Source organism: Synchiropus splendidus, chromosome 4 (genome assembly GCF_027744825.2).
Source record: "Synchiropus splendidus isolate RoL2022-P1 chromosome 4, RoL_Sspl_1.0, whole genome shotgun sequence".
NCBI classification, from domain to species: domain Eukaryota; kingdom Metazoa; phylum Chordata; class Actinopteri; order Syngnathiformes; family Callionymidae; genus Synchiropus; species Synchiropus splendidus.
Window position 1 is genome coordinate 33,058,516 of NC_071337.1, and position 23,030 is coordinate 33,081,545.

Genomic DNA, 23,030 nt, shown 5'->3' on the forward strand with positions numbered 1-23,030 from the left:
CCACACTTGATGGGAGAAATCCTTATACAGTGGGCCATCTGTGAGTTTCTGGGATTGCTATTATATTGCCTGCTGGTGTTCTCACAGATTTTGTATAACTACCTTTCTCATGAATTTCTAAGATCATGCTGTCCTGTAATACAAACCGTTTGTGAGAAAAAGAATATTGATTTGTCAAAATAAAATGTGAATTACAAACTAAAAAATAATGGATGGCGGAAGTTGAAGTATTCAGACAATGTTCATTTCTAGCATGAGTAAATACCAATACATGGCATTTGTGTAAATTACTTTTTGGGTGGAACTTGACCCACGTTGACCCGTGTGCAGATCACTTTGCGGGTTTGCATCCCCACTGAGCAGGAGAATTCATCCCCTCGTGTCCGACCTAGTGTGGAGTTAGTGGTGGGTATGGACGTGTCTTCGATGCACTGTCCCCATGCACCTGTCTGCCAGTGGTACACAGTGCATGGGTGCTCATTGCAACTGCGCACCTCCTGCAGGGAGCTGACGTTGGGACACTGGATGCCTCCTACGAGGATGGAATGGAACAAAAATAGTTAATTGTTATCGTTTTTTCAATTCACATCTTTTATTACGACGACCGGAATAAGGTGGTTTGCTCTCTCCGGGTCGGTGGAGAGTTATTGCCCCAAGTGGTGAAGTTTAAGTATCTCGGGGTCTTGTTCTCGAGTGAGGGAAAAGGGGAACGTGAGATTGATAGACGGGTTGGTGCAGCGGCAGCAGTGATGCAGTCGCTGTATCAGACAGTCGTGGTGAAGAGGCAGCTGAGTCACAAGACGAAGCTCTCGATTTACCGATCAATCTACGTTCCCACCCTCACCTATGGTCACGAGCTTTGGGTAATGACCGAAAGGATGAGATCGCGGATACAAGCGGCTGAGATGAGTTTCCTCCGCAGGGTGGCTGGGTGCACCCTTAGATATAGGGTGAGGAGACCCCGGGGAAGACCCAGGACTCGCTGGAGAGATTATGTCTCCGGTCTGGGATGAGTTCTGCACAAATGCTGGAGATATTAAGGGGTCGACATGAATCCAAGCTACAACCTTCACAGTGGCTGCGAACCAACACAAGAGAACTTCTAGCTTAAACCTACTTTAAATGAGAGAAAATTAAGATAAGTGCGCTATCCTCTTACCGTCTCCGGCATTGTAGGCCAAGATGGACCGGTGCCTGCTCTGCTTGCCCTCAGTGTTCTTTCCAGTGCACGTGTGAGAGCACAAAGACCAGGCAGTCCAGGTGCTAAGGGCACAATCCTTTGGGCATGGAACTTCACAAAGAGAAGGCATTGGTAGAATAGCATCCTGACAGAGTTGATGCTCCACACTGACCCCTAAAAAAGATTGATTGATTGATGAAAAAGATTTGGATGGACAACAGTACAACAGATGTACAATGCTGGCAGCAGTCATAAGTCTATTTCCAAAGACAGCCTCTGGATGTGAAGCTGAGCATGTCCACTCAGTTTTTTTGCTCCACCATGGCGAGGCCTGCTCTGAGTGGAACCACGGCAGTGGTGAGCTGTGCTCACTTTCAGTGTGTTGACTATCTTCTTATTGAGCAACAACTGTCAGAGCGGTTTTCAACTCACACCTCTGGGATGCTTTCTCCTACATCCCTGTGGAGGTTCGGGACATTCAGCACGAGTAGTCAGTGTTCAAGGCTGCCATGGCTGAAGCTTCAGTGGTGAGCTGTAGCATGAAGGTCAATTGTACCTCAATGGGCGATAACCCAAGGACATCTTGGTGGACACCAGATGTCATGGAAGCCGTCCAACTGAAGAAGGAGTCTTATCGAGACCCAGTGTCTAGTGGGACTCCTGAAGCAGTTACAAGGTACCGGCTGGCCCGAAGGGTTGCAGCTTCAGCTGTTACTAAGGCTAAACAGTGGGACCAGTTTGGAGAATTCATGGAGGGAGATTTTTGGTCTGCACCAAGGCGCTTCTGGAAAGTGGTCAAGCATCTCAGAAAGGGGAGACAGGAGAATATCCAAGCTGTTTACAGTAAGGATGGAACATTGTTGACCTCAACTGAGGATGTAACTGGCTGTTGAAAAGAACTTTGAGGAACTCTGTAAGGGAGACAGAGCTGGAGGATGATAGGTAGTCTTTGTCAATTTCTCAAGCTGAAGTCTCTGTGGTAGTCAAAAAGCTCCACACTGGCAAAGCTCTCGGAGTTGATGAGATTGGTCCAGAGATACTGAAGGCGCTGGGTGTTGAGGGGCTGTCTTGTCTGACACACCTCTTCAACATTGCGTGGCTATCTCTCAAGGGCGCCTGGGACTATGACCTGCCAGTCGACATGTGCTTTAAGGACTTGGAGAAGGCGTATGAATGGGTACCTATGGACAACTGCCTATTGAGGGCAGCTCAATCTTTGTATTCCAGGAGCGGGAGTTGTGTCCGGATCCTTGGGTGCAAGTCTGATGTGTTTCCGGTGGTGGTTGGTCTCCGACAGGGTCGTGTTTTGTCGCCAATCATGTTTTCGGTTTACATGGACAGAATTTCGAGGCGCAGCTCTAGTGGGGAGGGTTTGTGGTTTGGTGACCAAAAGGCAACACTCTCTATTTACCGATCAATCTTCATCCTGACCCTCACCTATGGTCATGAGCCGTGGGTCATGATGGAAAAAATGAGGTCCTGGATACAAGCAGCTGAAATGAGCTTTCTCCAACGGGTGGCAGGGAATCTCCCGAAGAGATAAGGCGATGAGTTCTGTCACTTGGGAGAGACTAGCAGTAGAGCCGCTGCTTCTCTGCATTGAGAGGAGTCAGTTGAGGTTGATCTGGCATCTCATGAAGATGCCTCCTGGATGCCTCCCTTTGGTGGTGCTTCAGGCACAGCCAGCAGACCGAGGGGTCGACCCAGGACCAGGTGGAGGAATTATATCTCTACACTGGCCTGGGAGCATCTCGTGACCCCCTAGTTGGAGTTGGTGGATGTTGCCTGGGAGAAGGGCGTTTTCACATTGGGGTGCACTCAATCAGTTGCCGATCATTTAGACATCAATGTGTTTTGATTTATTTTGAGGGGACAGTGAATTTGCAGTCACACAATCTGTAACTTGAATATGTGCATGTGTTAATAACATTCATTTCAACACTGAAAGAGGGTCATCTTACCATCATAATTGATACACTGCACTTGAGGAATCTGTGTTCCAGGACCACATTTCATTTTGTTGTCAGCAACACACTTTTCCAGCTTCACCACCAGCCAGTTATAGCAGCTAGGGTCTTCGCAAGGTATAGCCTCCACCAGGTGGGGGCAGTTCCCTGTGCCTCCTGTTGGCTCATTCATGATCTTTCTACTCCGTAGTTTAAATCCTGCCATGAAACAACAAGAGAAATTTGAGCAGCCTTTTGAGAGCTAATTATTCCGCACCAGTCTGACAGATCATATTTAATGGCCCATCCCTCATTATCAAAGTTTAGTGTTTGTGCTTCCTGCACGGGGCACTCGCTAGTATGATTAGACACTATACGTTCCTGCAGCCATCCTTGTTTAGTTTGCTTAAGTGAATATCATTTAAATATGTGACTTGTGAATGACTTGAGTGATTCAAACTGAGCTTTTGTATATGCGTGGTGGTCTGGTAAGCAAGACCCGAGGCCCATGAACATGTGTTGTCCATGCTGCCCTCACGATTTTTGACATCTCCAAATCTGAGTTGTTCACAGAACTCTCCACTGACCTAAACGTAGCTACAGTAATTTGGAGGAAGTATATTAATAATCAATACCACCTGACTGGATTGAAGACACTTCTTTTGCTAAAGAACAGGGAGTGAGATGGAGAGTGTAGCATTCAATTCACCAGAGCCTTTGCCTTTGTATGCGACATATAATAATAACCAAGTTAGTTTTTCTTCATCCTGAAATTGAGGCTTAACCTTGTGGCATCCATCAAAAGGGACCTATGAAGAGGTGTTTTCCTCAAAATTGGCACTCTCTACGGTAGTTATGCTTAACCACACACATACACACATATCACAATGGATTTATAAGGCTTCATAGAAGATGTTATGAGGGTGTGTCACTGACTTAAGTGTCACTAGCATCTACATCTAGCAATACACTTGAAGAAATACTTGGTTTTCATTGCAGCCAAAGAAAAAAAATGCAATTCAATTTTGTGCCTATACAGGTATACAGTTGGTATAACAGTTGGTTCAAACCACATTGTTGTGGAAGCGACAGCTCGGGTTATTGTAAGAAGATGGAGTGTCTGAACGGCTCAGAGACGCCAACGCTGGACATTAATGTAAATGTAAAACTCTATAAGAAGGGTGAGCAGCATAAAACAGTGGGTAGACAGTGGGACTCACTGGGTCTTTTACCAGCAAGTATTGATGCCACCTCACCAATGTTTCCATAGCTTCTCTGCGCTGTTTTGATAGTGGTGATACAATCACTTGTCATTTGGTAGTTTTTGAAAACTGTGGGCATTTGCACTTAGTTTCAAAACCCATTAGAGGCAAAATTTCAGGGCAAAATAATATATTATGGGTGCCACTGTTCCCTCATTCTGACGCTCTTCGTATTTTGGTGAGAAGAACAGGTTTCCATGCTCACTGGCACCATCAGAACGACGGTTCGGCATTTCTTCTCTGACACTTAAGCTGAAGAGCTTTTTTACATGCATTCTAACAGTGCACCGACAGTATCTACCTCCAGTGATGTCACAAAGCATCGTTTTCGGTTCTCACAATTGTTTTTCGAAACTCAATGTTCATTTTGTTTGTTGTGCAATTATAGTTCTTTAGTATTAGTAAATATCCCCAGTTACTGTCTGCGGTGATCACTGACACCAGATCTATATAGACGCATTTTGAGTAGGTGGAGACGTTTTCAGTGTTTTCAGTGATGCTGGCACCATGTAAATGCAGTCTTAATTAGCACAACAATGCATGATTAAAAAAAATCCATCATCAAATCATTGCAGTTAATTACTAAAAATATTGAATTATTTACAAAAAATGTTTTAATTAAAAAAAAATCTACATTTCAATATCTTAAATGCAAAATGGGAGGGATTATGTTCTTCTTATTTTTCGTTTTTTCTTTTTAATCTGTTGTTTTTTGTGTTTATTATTGTGTTTCATTATATAGTTAGGAAAATATGTTGACTGAAATGAAAACGAAAATATGTATAATGAATGTATAAACACTGACAGCTCAACATCAATAAAAAATATTTTGATAAAACAATGAATAAATAAATCAACAATTCAATATTCTGATGGCACAGACATACAGTACCAGTGCCATAAGTAGATACAAGCTATACTCGTAATATCCGACTTACGACTGCGATCGGTTCCATCAGATTGGTTGTAAGTCGAATGCCAATTAAAATAGAGTGAGATGCTGGGATACTGTGCTGCCGTAACTGTCGTACGCAATGTCGGCTGGCTGCCATAATGGCCGTACGCGGTGTGGCTGTGCTGCAGTGCCAGACATTGAATTTAAAAAATGAGCATCTGCTGGCGGTGGTCAGTATGAGTGGACATACGCCAAGCAGGTCATAAGTCAATGTTACTTGTATACAAAACACTATTTTTAGTTTTAAAAACAGATCCAGGAACAAGACCCAGCAATGATGATAAAACAAACTTTGTGAAATCTCTTTGCTCCTCGTCTTCACAGTCAGTGATCATTCAGATTTTACATTTTAAGTGTCGGGAAAATAGAAGACACGGAATATGTTCGCCTGTATTAAATTATTGAACGGTAATCTGTAATGAACAAAACACAAAATACATGACACGCATGTAGCATGACAATGTGAAACACTGAACTTACTGACTTAAGTCATATGTTGATCACTGGTCTGATCCAAGTCAGACTGCCGGGCTGCAACTAACAACTACTGTACTTTAAAAATATAGGCATTGATTATCTTAACGACAAGCCGGCATATGTGATCATAGTTAATTCTTGCTGAAATGTCAGCATTATCTTACTTAAGCCACGATATGTACTATACATGTCTCAGTAGGAATGCATCCTTTTTGCAACTGCTACTCTTTTGGACTGTAAAACTAAAAAAATAATATTATAATATGATTGTTTCTATTTGTCAGATAAATTGCACTTTGTCATACTGAAAATGAATCAGTAAAATTATGTAATTCTAAATTCTAAAACTTTATTAATTTAAAAAGTATTCACGAAAGAGTTAATATTTGTATATGCTAATATTTATACATGTTGTGTCTACCTTGTCATTGTACTTTAACTGTTTGTGTATTTATAAAGATAAATACACAAAAGTTTCAAAAAACATGGGATGCTGTGAAACAGAGAAGCTTACAGGTCAAATTTTTTATCAAGTCTCAAGTCTTTGGTCACAAGTCCAAGTCAGAAGTCAGAAGTGTGTCCATCTCTGCTGTGAAAAAATTGCGTATGTTGTTAGTACTATTATTATATTATTATTGTGTTTTTCTGCATAAGCATGTTTCATATATGAGCCTCCGTATCTTTGTCTTTATTTACCTTTTTTGACTGTCTGGTCCTGACAATTGTCAAAAGTGCATTGACCCCATGCACTCCAGGAAGACACTTCACAATCAATTGGACAGCTGATATGGCAAAGCTGTGTGGTGTTTGGTGGGATTCCCAGGCAGAGACCACTGTCAACTGGACGCAAATCTGTAAGCACAAAAAAGTAAAAATTATAAAACTTCAATAATCCAATCACGTGTGATGAGAGAAAACAATCTGAACATCAAATAATCTGAAATGTCTGAGGTAGTTATTTTATTCCTCTATTCATTTCTATAAACCTTTTCAGACATTCAGACCCAAAACTGCAACCACACATGAAATGATGAAAATTATGGATGTCACGATGCCACTTATTTTGTGGGCCAAGTGTGAATTAGAAGGACAAGTACAAGTAAAAGTTCTGACATTTGAGGACTACCGAGTACAAGTAACATCCGACTCACCACCGGGATTGGTTCCGACCAACCAGTCATAAGTCAGATTGGATGTAAGTGGAATGCCATTCAAAATAACCAACGCGAGGGTTATAGGTACTTCTGTGTGAGAGTGAGATGCTGGGATACTGTGCTGCCATAACTGTCAAACGCATTGCCGGGCTGCTACGTGCTGCGGTGCCAGACATCTGCTGGCTGTGGTTGTAAGTACAGGTGGGCGTGAGTCGAGCAGGTCATAAGTCGGATGTTACTTGTACTAACACCAATAATCAGTAATTATTATTATTACATAACAGCCATTTACGTATTATTATTTAATTGCTATTATTTATTTATTTTCTCAGCACATGTTCCCTGAACAAACATGACTCCACTGCCACCTGCATATGCTGATATATATCTAAGATGCTGGTACTGTCTATAGGTTTGCATTAACAGTGTTCCCTTGTTGACAGCAAATTGTGAACTACCTTATCATCATATTTTATTTTGATATGATACTTCACGTCTCTTTTCATGGGCTGACTTCCTGTCGAAAATTAACGACACTTGGGGGCATGAGGAGCTCTCGCCAATCTGAAGTTGCCTGCTTACCATACATGCCTGAGACCACCCTCATTCGCGTGAGAGGTAAAAAAAATCAGCCCTAACACGTCATCTTCTGTCAGCATAGGGAACACAAAACACTATTTTTAGTTTTAAAAACAGATCCAGGAACAAGACCCAGCAATGATGATAAAACAAACTTTGTGAAATCTCTTTGCTCCTCGTCTTCACAGTCAGTGATCATTCAGATTTTACATTTTAAGTGTCGGGAAAATAGAAGACACGGAATATGTTCGCCTGTATTAAATTATTGAACGGTAATCTGTAATGAACAAAACACAAAATACATGACACGCATGTAGTTTACATCATGACAATGTGAAACACTGAACTTACTGACTTAAGTCATATGTTGATCACTGGTCTGATCCAAGTCAGACTGCCGGGCTGCAACTAACAACTACTGTACTTTAAAAATATAGGCATTGATTATCTTAACGACAAGCCGGCATATGTGATCATAGTTAATTCTTGCTGAAATGTCAGCATTATCTTACGTTGTTACATGTTCCCTGAACAAACATGACTCCACTGCCACCTGCATATGCTGATATATATCTAAGATGCTGGTACTGTCTATAGGTTTGCATTAACAGTGTTCCCTTGTTGACAGCAAATTGTGAACTACCTTATCATCATATTTTATTTTGATATGATACTTCACGTCTCTTTTCATGGGCTGACTTCCTGTCGAAAATTAACGACACTTGGGGGCATGAGGAGCTCTCGCCAATCTGAAGTTGCCTGCTTACCATACATGCCTGAGACCACCCTCATTCGCGTGAGAGGTAAAAAAAATCAGCCCTAACACGTCATCTTCTGTCAGCATAGGGAACATCTCTCCACAGATACATTTACGTGTGGTGTTCCGCAGGGTAAAATTTTAGCCTGGGATGTACATTCTTTTCACTTCTGATGTCAGCCAAATACCTGGATTTTGAAAGCTTAAGACATTATTTAAATCCAATATTTGCCCCACTATCATAATTTTTGTTGATGCATCAGAAAAGGAAGCTGGAAGCAACCAAATGACAGAAGAAAGTGAGAAAAAGATGAAATCATGTCAACAGCAAAAATCCCATCGTGAAAACGAGTTTGCAAGTCTGAAATATCTTATATAAAAGGCATAAGAGATAATGTAGTATATGATGTAGAAGATGGAATCTCATTTTATTTTAAGATTTTTCACAGAGCATTTATTTGAACAACATGAGGAACTTAAACTTCTGTGGTTTTGCACTGTTTGTTTACATACAGAGGCGCCTCGCTTATTCATTCTCATACAGATAAACAAGGATCAAGACAGAAACATGCTAAGACAAGAGTGTTTAAACTGGCACATAGATAAAGATGTAAGAATGTGGTCTACAAATGTCTCAGTTAAATACAAGGCTAGATAATTTAACATAAATGCAAGCCTATAAAATATGTTATGAACAGCACTTTAAAGGTGCAGATATATCTTCCGCTGGCAGACTGTTCCAGTGTTGGGGAGCCCTGACAGAAAAGGCTCTTTGACCTCTAGATGTAAATATTGGCATAAGGATAACTGAGGGTCGTGGCTCACTCGTAGGTCGTTGTTGTTAATATTATATTGACAATGTAAGTGTTGGAAATCACCTTCTTTACTATGTTGAGTTCTGAAGATGGATGATAAGTCCACAATGGTCTGGACACAGAATATCTCCCGTGTTTGAATTCCACCTCCACACAAACCAGTCTGGTTTCCACGGCGACGATCCTGCTGGCTCAACAGTATGTCCACTCTGCACTCTGTCCACTCAGTGGTTTTCCAGCTGTAACTGAGACACAAATGCAGACAACATGATGAGGAAGTTGTGCTGAATATTAAAAAGACTGAATATCCATTTCAATTCGTTTGCCTACTCGTCAACACCAAAAAAGACAGTCTTCAACCTTTGTGGATGTGATGAAGGCAGTCTGTATTTCTCAGAGGGGGTATTAATGTCTGTGACGTCATGTGGCATCTGAACAAAAGATGCACCAATTTGTCCTTTCTCCGAATAATAATCAGTATAACTTGTCATGGCAGAAGAATCCCTTGGGCAAAAATAATCAATACTGCTTGTTTATGAACTCCTCGTTTGATATTTGAATGTTGTGCATGTTTAGTCAATTACTTCTTTCACCCTATAGCGCTGATCTCTGAAGATAATAAAATAATAATAAAATTCAAAGATCATCCAACCAGATTGAATTGAATGCATATGACATAGGCCTTCAGTCAAGTCCAAAAAAATCAAAAATAAAAACAAGAACTGATTGGGAAAGAGGGGGAAATGTTTTGTCACTCACTGAATTGGAAAGAGCAAAAACGCCACTTTTTAATCACGAGAAGTAAATCTGTGCCCAAACAGCAGCAGTCCGTCTCCTCATATGTATATATTTAGTTTATACGTGGCGGAAGCCCTGTGGTACATTCATTTGGAAATTCTCAGTTTTGTATCAGAAAGACTCTGACAGCGGCACAAGAAACATGTCAGAGTAGAATCAATTGGCTGCACGAGTGCACCAGTGCGTCATATCATTAACATTCAACGTGAAGAAAATATTTATTTGCACCCACCAGGCACTAAGTCTGTGGTAGCCGCTTAATTGGAAGTGCCGAACTTTCTCCGCCTGGTTATCTCGCCTATATCTCAGGAAATGTAGGGGCAGAGATCAGCGTGATACGCGCTGGAATGTCACCTCATTTTGAAAATGAAAAAATGAAATTTGCTTGTTATGTTAGGCTAGCAGAGAAAGCCTTTCTGGCCCTGATGGTCCAGCACTGTGCGTCACTCATTACCATAATGTGCACAAAAAAATCCTTGATTGACGTTAATGATGGCATAGCCCCTCCCGCCATGCTCTTATTTTTGTCGCTTCCTGCTCCTTTGTGTGTTTTTGTCTTTCTTGACAGTGTTGAGCACGATCGACAGCTGCAATCAATTTCACTGATGAATCTCCACGTCTTAAGAAGAAGCTGGAAGTTGATCGTGAATTGTCAGTGTTTTTGGACCTCTTTGATTACTCCCTGGATTTTGGTTGCGCTTGCTCCGTTGGAAGCTTACATTGTTATTTGTTTTGGACTTGGGCTATGCCTAATTTGTGTTGGCTTTGCCATTTTTGTAACAAACGTTGTTTGCCTCTCACCCTAAACCTAACAATCCAAAACAAATGGCCAAACTCAACCAGGACTGTTAACCAATCTGAACTTTAATTAAAGGACGTTGTTGTTCTGGAATGACTCATTTGTGATCGTTGAAATAAGAACCATGACCTAGTGTATGTCCACAAGTTTACTACAACCATTCAGCATCAACATTCAAACTGGTGCTTCACACGATCTCATCTCTCATCTCCATTTTCAACACTCAGTAGATTCAATCATCACTCATGCCTTATCACTCATTCAGTTTCGGAATAACTTATTTAACTCACTTATTTAACTTATGTAACTCATTTAACTTATTCCATTCATTGTTCAAGATTCTGAAGGATTTCTCAGTGACTCCACTTCATGGAGCTGTCATGATGTAGCTCTGAAATGTTATTCATCACCATGGGTCGTGTGGTTAAAGCTGTGTTCTCATCTTCAAGACTTGTGTTTGATTCCTGGCTCTGCAACTGAGCAAACTTTGTTGCGACAGCACATAATCACTGAAAGTTATTTGACAGTATTCTGAATATACATACTCCCAGTTCTTTGGACATGTCTGTCTTTACTGCAATTGAATGACCATGAATAGTTTTCTCCAAAACATGTTATGATTTTGGATAGTGATGATCTTAATTAACAGGTATATGCGTGTGCATGAGCAATACATGCACACACAGAGGAGGAGCAATGAACAAGAGGGGTAAGGTTTCACCTTCCAATCAAGAAGCAGACTGGAGAAGGAAAGTGCTTCTCGATTTAAAAGCCAGGCATGAGAGGCACTGTCATGCAGAGTGCTGTGCAGCAGTAGAATGCAGAGCAGTACCGTGAGTTTGCTCCGAGGAACTGTTGCATTGCTTTTATCAAGCAAATCCACTCTTGTCTCTTCTCATATCTCCTCCACATGTACAACATTCGGCAGCTACACAGCAGATCACTCCCCAGACTTGTAATTACATGTTACTGGTTAAAAGTAATGTCCACACGAACCAGGTCGTCGGGTCCCCCGCCCTCAACTGCCACCTAGTTCTCTTTGCACCCGACCCCTATGACTCCCTCTGTGGGTGGTGGGTCTGCAGGAGGAACAGCCCATGTTGTTCATTCGGGCTTGGCCCGGCCGGGCTCCATGGGCAGAGGCCCGGGACCTTCAGCATGCGCTGGGGCGGTTTGCAGCGTGCAGAGTGTGAAGCGGCCGGGATGAGAATCAGCACCTCCTGAGGCCATGGTTAATAACCGGTTTGCTCTCTCCAGGTCGGTGGAGAGTTCTTGCCCCAAGTGGTGGAGTTTAAATATCTCGGGGTCTTGTTCTCGGGGTGCAGCGGCAGCAGTGATGTGGTCGCTGTATCGGACCGTCATGGTGAAGAGGGAGCTCAGTCATAAGACGAAGCTCTCGAGTTACCGATTGATCTATCTTCCCACCCTCACCTATGGTCACGAGCTTTGGGTAATGACCGAAAGGATGAGGTCATGGATACAAGCGGCTGAAATGAGTTTCCTCCGCAGGGTGGCTGGGCGCACCCTAAGAGATAGGGTGAGGAGTTCGGTCATCCGGGAGGAGCTCGGGGTGGAGCCGCTGCTCCCCCACATCGAGAGGAACCAGTTGAGGTGGCTCGGGGATCTGATCCGGATGGCCCCTGGACGCCTCCCCGGGGAGGTGTTCCGGGCATGTCCTACCGGGAGGAGGCCCGAGGAAGACCCAGGACTCGCTGGAGAGATTATGTCTCCGGTCTGGCCTGGGAACGCCTCGGGATTCCCCGGGAAGAGCTGGAGGAGGTTTGTGCGGATCGGGAAGTTTGGGCTTCCCTGCTCCGAATGCTGCCTCCGCGACCCGACTCGGATAAGCGGTAGAAGTAGGTGAAGGTGAAGGTTAAAAGTAATGCTGTTGGGTCGATTATCCTCAACCAAGAGATTACCCCAGGCCTACTTGCCCCCTCTTCATCCACTGCATCCAGATGACATTGTAAGATGCTATTCACATTATTTATATCATAGATTAATGCTTTGGGTGTATATTGATCAGAGGTAAGAGAAATGTAGCATCGGTGAGTCAAATCAACTTTACAACAATTAACTTTCATTAGTCTCAGTCTTAAAGATGTTCCTTGTGGTGATATTGATGGGATCTTTTTCATTTTATATCTTTACGCAATCTCTATTTTTTTTCTTTCATTCTCTACTTTTCGTGAACAAACATTACAATAGTGTGTATGGTGTGCAAACCGATAAAATATCAAACACATGTAAAAACTAGAGAAGAGGGGCAATTTGTCTTCTCTGCGTTTACTCTGTTAACAGTGTCAAATGACAGTAGCGGCATGACTAGCCAGAGGCTAAAGTGGCAAATATGGCCAACTTGGAAGTAATTCTTCAGGAACGATGAGAGTTTCACCAGGAAAGAGAAACTCAGTTTGAAGCTTTCAAAGAGGAGATACTGAAGGTGACTAAGACACACGATGAAGCAGATGGGCAGGTTGTGAAGGTGAGGGCGAGGATACAGAACACAAAGGAAGTGGTAACAGAGATGCTAAAGCTACATGCAAAGAGAAGGTAGTGGAAATGGAGAGCCATTCCGAGGGACAATATAACAGTATACGGCGTACTGGAGGGTGCAGAGAAAGAGTCAATTATGACATAGTTGGTGGAGAACCTGCTCTGCGAGGGTTTTGAGTTAATGGAAGATGCGGCCAACTTGAAAAATCACAGCTGAGGTGGGCCGAGAGTGTCCAATAGGGCATGTCCATGTGCCATCATTGTCAAATTGTTGAGTTTCAATGAAAGAGATAATATTCCACGAGGCATGGCAGAGAAAGGGATTCACCTGGCAACTGTTGTGTTCTGGTATTAATATTGCGTGTGGCCGGTGGATGTCGCAAGTGAGCTGAGCTACAGAGAAGAGGAGAAGAAGAGAAGCATCCAGAGAGATAATGAGAAAATAACAGACATGGAAAGTTAAAAAATAAAATAAAGAAGAGAATCTGGACTCCAAGTGTCCTGTGACTACTTCCACCAACACCACAGCAACCAAGCCAAATAAACCTATATTATCACGACCCTATGACAGTTCTGAAAAAACGAGTGTATGCAGAGGTTCGCAAAGTTCTGAAGGAGAATCATATTCAAGGGTCTGACGTGGGTGAAAGGAGGCAAGAAACAAGCAACGAGGTGTATGCTTCCAGGAAAGGATTTGAGCTACAAGGAGAAACTCAGAGCCTCTCAAAGATCATCATCGGCTAGCTCAAACAACGGATGGAGAACTTGTCACACATGCACTTGTAGCAGGTGGAAAGTTCTATCTGGTTTTTGTTCATCTCCATCTTCACCTCAGTGTGTGCTGTGGGTTGGGAATTGAGTGTGCGTATCTGTGTCACGGAGCATGAATGTTGTGAAAATGTGGATTTGTTGATGTGTAGCATCATTGCGGGTGTTGTTTGGGCGTGTCGGCGAGGTTCGTGTGTGCTGAGTTGTGAGTGTTTTTAGTGAGTTGTGTGCATGTGCATCAAGTTGGCTGCAGCTGTCGTGGTCACCGGGGTGGATAGTGGATCATTCTTTTTTGCAGGTGATGGTATTGTGTTCTTTCCAATCAATACAGGTATGGGATATTATTTCAATCTATGCACTTGTATTTATATTTTTATATTTATATTTTGTATGAGTTATTTAAATTTTGTACAAGTTGTTTGTTACAGCATGGTGTATTTAGTTATTTTTATATATATGCGGAGTGGTTTTCTGTGGGTTGGGAGTGTGTGAGCTGTAGCTGCACAAAACTGGTATTTTTTTTTGTGTGTTCTTTCCAATCAATGCAGAGAAAAAACAATGTAGGAATTGGAAGTCAATTTGACTGCTCATTCACGTGCCAGTGCTGGTTGATGTAGAAGAGCTGATTTCTCTGAAAGTGGCTCATGGTTGGTCAAAATGTGCGTATGCACTGAGCCAATAGGTGCAGCGGAGCTATGCACAGGAGAGAGAGAGAGAGAGAACCTTTGCTGTGCAGGTTTCAGAGATAACACACTAGTCAGGTGAAGAAATTAAGAGTGTAGTCAGTGAAAGAAACCTGTTCCTTGTACATTTTAGCCTGATCCACCCGAGCTCACTGTTCCATGACAAGTAGTCACAGAATACAGATTTATGAGCCTTATCAGTTTTGAGAGAGGATAAATATTTGTAAAAGTTGCTTCAAGTTCTTTGATATCCAGCGCCCTCAATGGTGTAAAATGACTTCAATGACGAGTTAGGAATCTTGATATACATATTGTGACTATATTACATTATGATTCAGTTGAAGAAATATGTAAGGAATCTATCCAATTCAAAGACAATTTTATTTCTACCTTTTTAATTTTTAAATTTCACACATTTTCCATTCCTCAATGCAAATCATGCAAATTGTAAATTCCCATCTCTGTTATAAACGCTATAAATATATTTGTATATATATATATATATATATATACTTGTAAGTATATATATATATACTTACAAGTATAATGGTTCAATGGAGGAAACAAATGTTGTATGACTATATGGAATGTAGTATTCTTGAAAACAAAAAGATAATCAAAAAAATGACAAAACTAGTGATTACCATATCCTTACAGAACCATTAACATACTATTCATTCAACTATTCAATTATTCATATCATAGAGCTGGAGGAGGTTTGTGCGGATTGGGAAGTTTGGGCTTCCTTGCTCCCTTACCCCGGATAAGCGGCAGAGGAAGACCACGTTATGCCATACCACGTAGTCACAGATTAAGTTCATAAATAGCGTCATTTTGATGCTTACTTACACAATGCAAGGAGACACTGAGTCCGCTTCAGGGTTGCAGGACACCTTCTCTTCCAGTACTGGACATTCTGCTCCTCCTCCGATGGGGTACTGCCTCACTTTGCGAGTACGATACCGTTCCCCTTTGGGCCCACTGGGATCATAGCACTCCTTCGAACAAGCTGACCATTCTGACCACTGAGTGACTTCACAGTTTTTGGTCATGACACAGGCCTGTACAGTCGATGGCAGGAGATCTTCGATGCACCGGCTGGGGAGAGGGTTGGGCAAACAATAAGGTCCATTAAATCACTCATTTTCACAAATGTGATTGCAGTGTACTTTTGAAGAGCATGGGACAGTAATCAACAATTGAGATTCAACTTTAACAACACAACCTTAAGGACTTACAGACAATCTGACACACAAGTGGAGCTCACTGCTGCCTGAACAATGCATCCCCCAAATCACGCCTATCCTATTCATGTCTTCATTTAGTGCATTCAAGAACCACATTAGTTTTCTTTTCTCATTTTAGCAGGAAGCACCATTTTTCCATTCGTCAGAGTGGGGCGAAAAAAAGTAGGTATGCAAAGATTCGCCCAGTTTACTTCATGGAGCTCCATCACCTCGACTTAATGGCAGGGGAAGTGGGGTGGTTGTCATCCATAATGAATATTTTAAGTATAAACAATGTCACAACAGCACTTTTCCCTACTTTGAAAAGAATGCTTTTATAGTCAGAAAATGAAATGGAATTAACATCATTTTTTCATACTTGATGTATGGCGTGATGAATGAAAAAATTTAAATATGTATCAGTCTGATGAGTCACAGATCAATCTGAACTCCTACTTGTAACTGTCAACCTATCCTCACTCACAAGGCATTATACACACAATATATAGTGGACGTCCTACACTGACGACAATGGCCCCTTTCAGCATTGCATGTTGACGGATATGCATGTGTATTGATTTGCCCACTGCGTCCACCAGGGTCGAAGCAGTTGCTATGTATAACAACCCCTCCTTGGTGACGGTCCTGTCAGAAAGTCACTGTGACTGATACACGCAGCTGTTTGAGGGCTTTTAAATAGCAGTTAACGTTAAAACCTCAATGTTTAAGAATATTTGCTTTTGCAAGCTCGAAGCAGGTCTGCAGAACAGAGGTAGAACATGAGATATAGCATGTTATACTTGTCCAGACCAGATGGACCAGAAACACTGCTAATGACAATATAGTCACTAACATGACTAACACAATTACGAGTACGCTTTGACAGTGCAATACGACAAACATCAGACATCGATAATTGTGTTAGAACATGAACAAGTCATTCCTGTTGTTTCGCTATTTTCGCCATGCACAAAGTATATCTAGCACCTGTTCATCTGTTTCGCTGCAAACATATATACTACACTCATATACAAGCTCAAGCATATACATACAGGTATTTGTTTCCCTTAAAAATTATTTAGTAACACAACAGAGACAGTAGTGAACACAAAATTGACTTACAATTTGAGTAGAAACATGTGTTTCAGGATCAGAAAAAAAGCCTTTCGTAGTGCTCAGTTATTACCAGGCTATAAATGCATCTCCTATATCGACTCTTGCCCGGGATCTTGCTCTTTCATCCCATTCTTCTGCCATGATGTAAACAAAGGAACTCAGCTCGCTGCTGAGATCGCATTGCCATTCTTTTGTTAGTTACATAGTCCAAGGGAGTGTTTAACAGAGAGCTAGAGAGTCTGAGTCTAGGTTTTTTGACAGTTCAAGCTGAAACCTGTCATCTGAGGGAATATGAAAATAATGTATTTATGTCTAATTGACACACATTGTTGCTGAATGAAAGGAGTGCCATCCCATGACTTACCTAACCCTAACCTCCATCTTTTTCTACACGTCAACCACTGTGTCGGCATATGCTGCGGGAAGAACAAGTGCTTCAAATGAAATACTTATGCGTCAACATGCGAAGATGAAGGCTGCCTTTGGAGTGTACCCTCCCCACCCATTCACCCAATGTTGTATCGCTACAAGATTATGCGGTCTGAGTCTCAAAATGTGTATGTAGATGTAGATTGTATGTAGACATTTTAAAGTACCATCGTGCTGAAAGCCAAAAATGTAATCATAACATATGTGGACGGGGAGACCTAAGAGGTTCCACCAACTTAGAGAAAGTGCCAACAGGTCAGGTCATTCTGGATAGGTACATACATAATTGCTTCTCACCTGAGAGCTTCTACATTTCCATTCTTGTGCACACAGGACACTTCCCTAGTCTGGTATCCAACTTGCAGTTCCCAGGACTTTCCCCCTATGCGGTTTAGGCGGTTGGTTGTTCGGTTTTTCTTGAGGATCTCCGGTTTCTCCAAATTAACTTTCTTTGTCTTCTTAGTCATCCTCATACGTTCTTTAGTCTTTGTTGTTACCCATTTATCCACATTCTTAGCTCTTTTCTGTTTTGAATGGTCTTCATCTTGCATTGGCCTGACTGACTTTTTACCTTCTCTGCCCATATTTTGATTTGGTCTTGCAGGCTTTTCTGCTTTTCTGTTCTCTTTTTTTCCTCTCTTCAATAGTTTTTTACTGACTTTCATGGGTATTTTAGCCCATTTTGACAATTCTTCTTCTTCTGTAATCAACTTGTCCTCCTCTTGTGAAGGTTTCTTACTGACCAACAATTTGTCATTCTCAGTAACAGGTTTGTCTGCTTGTCTGGCTTTCCGCTGCTGTGGCAGAGAGCATGGGCCCCAAGGTCCAACTTTGAGGCTATAGTGATTCTCAACTTCCTCACACGGTCCTGGTTGGCAAGTTCGGAACTCAGTCAGATTTGGACATGCAGTACCACCAAAAAGTGGTGGGGTTAAAACGAAGCGTATTCGATTCTGCAGGCCAATACCACAGGTTTTAGAGCAAGAATTCCATGGACTGAACAGGGACACCACACAGTCCTGTGGACAGGGTATGAGACAGGCCTGCTCTAGACGAGGTTTAGGCTCAAAGTATTCACAGATTTCATCCTCTGCAGATTGTCCATTTGTTCTCTGGACACAGCCCACCTCTCTAGTTTGGATACCTTCCACACCTCCAGTGCACTGGGTTGAGGGCTGCAATTCTTTTTGCAACTCAATTTGCATGGACACAGGAACACATTGGTTCCAGGCACCCAAGTGCCAGTCATATAGGTCTTTGTGCCAGTCACACACTCTGAAGCAGCTCTGCTGGTTGTCTGGCCTCGACGTTTGGTCACAGTTGGTGTGCAGAGTTGTCCATCCTTCAGAGTGTGCGCACCACACTGCCCTGCTTTGGCTCCCTCCAGGGCCACACTCACTCCCCATGCATCGACCCCATGGACCTGCATAGACAGAGAAAAAAAGAAGAAAAGGTTAGTTATACTAAGCCTCAATACTTCATCAGAATCAGCTTAATTGCCAGGGTCAGTGAGGACTCCATCAACTAGGAAAGTTCTTTGGTAAATTGTGCAATAAAATAAATAAATAAATAATGAATTAATAAATAAACATGAAATTTTTTTTAGAAGTAACTAATAAATAAATAAACCACAAACAACAAGGGCTGTTCAATTCAGCAGTCTGACAGCTGAAAGGAAAAAGCTGTTTTTGTGATAGGAGGTTCTCTTGTGGATTCACTGTTGCCTCCTACCAGGTAAGAGGGAGGGAAGAGGGACAAACAGTCCACGACCAGGGTGAGAAGGGTCGGCTCTAATCCGACCTGCACGTCTCTGGGTCCTGGAGACATACAGGTCATGAAGACTGCCACCGATCACCTTTTCAGCAGAATGCACAATGTGCTGTACTCTGCACTTGTCCCTGGAGGTGGCACTGCACCAAATGGTGATAGAGAAGGTGAGGATAGAAGCAATGCATCTTAGTCGGCAGTTGGGCCTTCTTGATGAGGGAACTGATGGTCGGTTCCCATTTGAGGTCCTTGGTGATGGTGGTTCCCAGGAAGCAGGAGTCCACAATAAAAATGGGCGACTCAGCCGTCATGATGGGGGATGGAAGAACTGTGACTCTCCTGAAGTCTACAATCACCTCTACTTCTGGATGTTCAGTGTTCAGCTCCAGGTTGTTGTGGCCGCACCGGGACACTGGCCGGTCCACCTCTCTCCTGTAAGCAGAGTCATCTCCATCTGAGATGAGCCCAATGATGGTGATGTCATTTTGATTAGCTCAACGGACTGGTGGTTCTATACAGGGAGAAGAGCCATGGAGAGAGTTCACATCCCTGAGGAGACCTGCTGTTGAGGGTGCGAGTGTCCGAGACAGTCGTCACCAGCCGCACAGACAGGCTTCGGCCAGTCAGGATGTCAGTAATCCACCTGCAGAGGGAGTCAACCAAAGCTTCAAGCAGATCTGGGAGAATCGTATTGAAACCAGAGCTGAAGTCCACGAACAGGATCCTCGCATAGGTTCCTGGGGAGGGGGGAAGGGCCTGGTTAACTGCGTCATCTACATATCTGTTGGCTCTGTTGGCAAACTGCGTTGAGTCCATCAGGGGAGCAGTGATAGACTTCAGGTGGACTCCAGGCGCTCAAAGGCCTTCATGACCACCGACGTCAGTGTCACTGGTCTGTAGTCATTCAGTCCTGTGATTCTGGGTTTCTTTGGGACAGGAACAATAGTGTTGGATTTAAAGCAGGCTGAAACATGACAGAACTCCAAGGACTCATTGAAGATGTCCGTGAACACAGGGGCCAGCTCATCGCAGTGACCAAGAATCCTACCTGCACCCACAGCTCATCAGGCGGGCATTTGACTACGTCTACATGACTTTGATTAGACAGAAGTACTGACAGACTCAAAGGGTTTATTTTTATTTTTATTTTTTTTTACTTTTCAATTGAAAAAAAAATACATGCACTAATTGATATAGAATGATATTACTGGTGAACTTTTTTAAGATTGAGGGAAATTAGTAAATCAAAACATCAAACAAATCAATTTCTGTTTAATTTTTTTGTTGAACTACATAAACCTACTGCAATGTTCAGAAAAATAGTGAAATGTGGGAATTTTGGAGCAAAAATGGAAGCCAACTTTCACTCTGCTCCTTTCTATCTCTGACATGTATGAAGTAATATTGGTTATAATGCAATTTTTATAATGTAATTGTAATTTTCTGTATATTTCGTTGAGGTCATACCAATGGCAAAATAACTCAATTTGCCTTGACTGGACAGGGTTTGGTCATCTTCATCAAATTCTTTGCAGCACTGTATCTGAGGGAAGTTGTCAGAACACACCATACCGATAAGCAAAAAGAAGAAAACTGACAATATAGGTATGTCACAAACCTAAATGCACACACGCACGTTTGTCTTCTTATCTTAGTGAAGACTGTCATTGACATATATTGACATAACCCTATTCTCAGCATCTCCCTCTAAACCTAAGCATCTAAAACAAATGGCTAAACTTAACTTTCACACTTAACCAAACTAAAAGCCAATAATAATAACCATGGTATTTTGGAGTTTTAACCCACAAAATGAAGCATGACCGGCCAAAATGTCCTCACTTTGCAAAAATGTCCTCACTCTGTTGATTGAAAACTCATACAGGTTCTCAAAAAAATAGAAGTACAAGAGCGCGCACACACACACACAGTTCAATGTAGCTAATTGTGAGTGACAAGAAGAGGAGGAAACAAGTTGGTGTAAAGCTCTTTACAGTACTTAGCCAAATCTCCCGCATGTTCCCACAGCTAATCAGAGCGCAAGTGTGCCAGTGAGTTTAACTCAGCACAAATGTCGTAGCAAGGGTGTTTATGGGGGCAACTGCATGTCAGACAACGCAGAACTCATATTACTCATTGTCATATTTCCGATTTATTATTATTATTATTATTATTATTTATCCATTTTTTAACCTGGTAACTTTTGCAGAATTCCCTGCATTAACCACCGTGGAATTGTATTTGAAGTCATTTATTTACAACGGAACAATGTTGCAAAATAATAAACCTTGTAAAGTTTCAAGGAAAAGTGTAGTTTTGAAAATCAAAGCTAAAGAAAAGTGAGCTTGGCCATTTCATTTGTCATGCTTAATTAAATGCATATTTTAAAGATCACATTCCATAATCACATGCATTTATAGAGGCCAAATGAGAATCAACTTCCTTTCTCCCTAATGGCAACAGCTATTGAAGTTTGTACCAGTGCTTCCGATATGACAAGAATGGAGGAATGGAGAGCTGCATTAGCAGGAGCAATGGCATTATGCCCATGCTTTGAACAATATCACTGTTCAAACTATTCTCTCTCCCATGGCGTCACATAGTGAGCATCTTCAAGTGACTATTGTGTCAAATGATGGTGTATAGATTAGATTACATTACCTTCATTCTCCATTCATCGCCTTTAAAAATGTATCTTCGCTATTTCGCTTCAGATGTCATAAGAAATATATAGGACGTGAAGAGCACCAACCCAAACTGCCGACCTTCATCTACGCTCATCCCACTGAGTCAGGATATGCTGCAGGAAAACACTACACATTAAACACATCTACTCACATGTCCGTTGTCCTGCCAGACTCCTGGTGAAGGTGAATGACAGCAAAGTGGAACCGCCAAAAATGATACATTAAAAAATTGCTTTGCGTTCCTACGGTAAACTCTCTTTCGTGACTCTGCTCTCTTGTACTACTGTAATTATTCCTAAATTCTGGGCATGCTTGACTTTCTTTCTGCCGCCTCCTTAGTTTGTAGTTTGTAGCTTGTTTACTGTTTCTCACTGCTCTTGTGAGTGTTCCTTTTGTTTTCTCGCGTTATAGTTATTCCTCGTGTGTGTATTTTATTCCACCACCGAGCTCTTGTTGTTATTTGGGCCTCATGTGTTAATTGCAAGGGCATTTTTGTTGTCCCCCTTGTCAGGCTTGAGTTTTAATTCGCCTGTTTTCTGTTTCCAGGTTTTACCCATTTCCTTTCGTGTTTGTCTCCTTTGCTCCACCAGTCTTTTGGTTCATCGTTCCAGTTCGTCTATTGTTTATAGTATTCTCGTAATAAATCATTATTAAACTTACTCTCGCTCTCCCGAGACTCTAACAGTTCAGCAACTGGGTCTGATGACTGAGCAGCCATGACAAAGACGACAGGGCACATACAGTACCAATGAACTAAATCAAGATGAATGAAATTTCAAGAGATAGTGGAAAGACACTGCTGGTCATGTTTTGATTGCACAAGACAAAAAAACACAATCTGGGTGTTTTTTGTAGTACAAATTCATTTGGGCCAGTAGGCTCCTACTCTGCCTCTTAGTTGGTAGAGTAAACAGGGATCACACCATTCCATGAGAGAGGGATAAGGTATGTTTTGCTACAATGCATTATGGGTTGCAAAAGATGGTTTTTCCTCAATAACATGGGATGTGAATATCATACTGGCCTAAAACATACATTGCTGGACAGCACACATGTCTGAGTTGATGGCAGTGCGGTGGCAATTGTTGTGACATTAGGAACTCCGCCCAGTTAATTTGAGGGTTGTGACGCTTCAA

The 23,030-nt window shown here is 42.1% G+C and overlaps 1 protein-coding gene across 1 annotated transcript in view; it reads right to left on the bottom strand.

Moving 5' to 3' along the window:
* Positions 1 to 23,030, bottom strand: part of thsd7aa (thrombospondin, type I, domain containing 7Aa) — a 68,110-nt gene that overhangs the window by 36,868 nt on the left and 8,212 nt on the right. The window contains exons 2-8 of the mRNA XM_053862109.1: positions 17,738 to 18,863; positions 15,519 to 15,767; positions 9,189 to 9,370; positions 6,517 to 6,672; positions 3,142 to 3,345; positions 1,160 to 1,354; positions 292 to 532 (exon numbers count right to left, since the gene is read on the bottom strand). Coding sequence (XP_053718084.1) covers positions 292 to 532; positions 1,160 to 1,354; positions 3,142 to 3,345; positions 6,517 to 6,672; positions 9,189 to 9,370; positions 15,519 to 15,767; positions 17,738 to 18,863 — 2,353 coding nt within the window. The remainder of the gene's footprint in view (positions 1 to 291; positions 533 to 1,159; positions 1,355 to 3,141; positions 3,346 to 6,516; positions 6,673 to 9,188; positions 9,371 to 15,518; positions 15,768 to 17,737; positions 18,864 to 23,030) is intronic.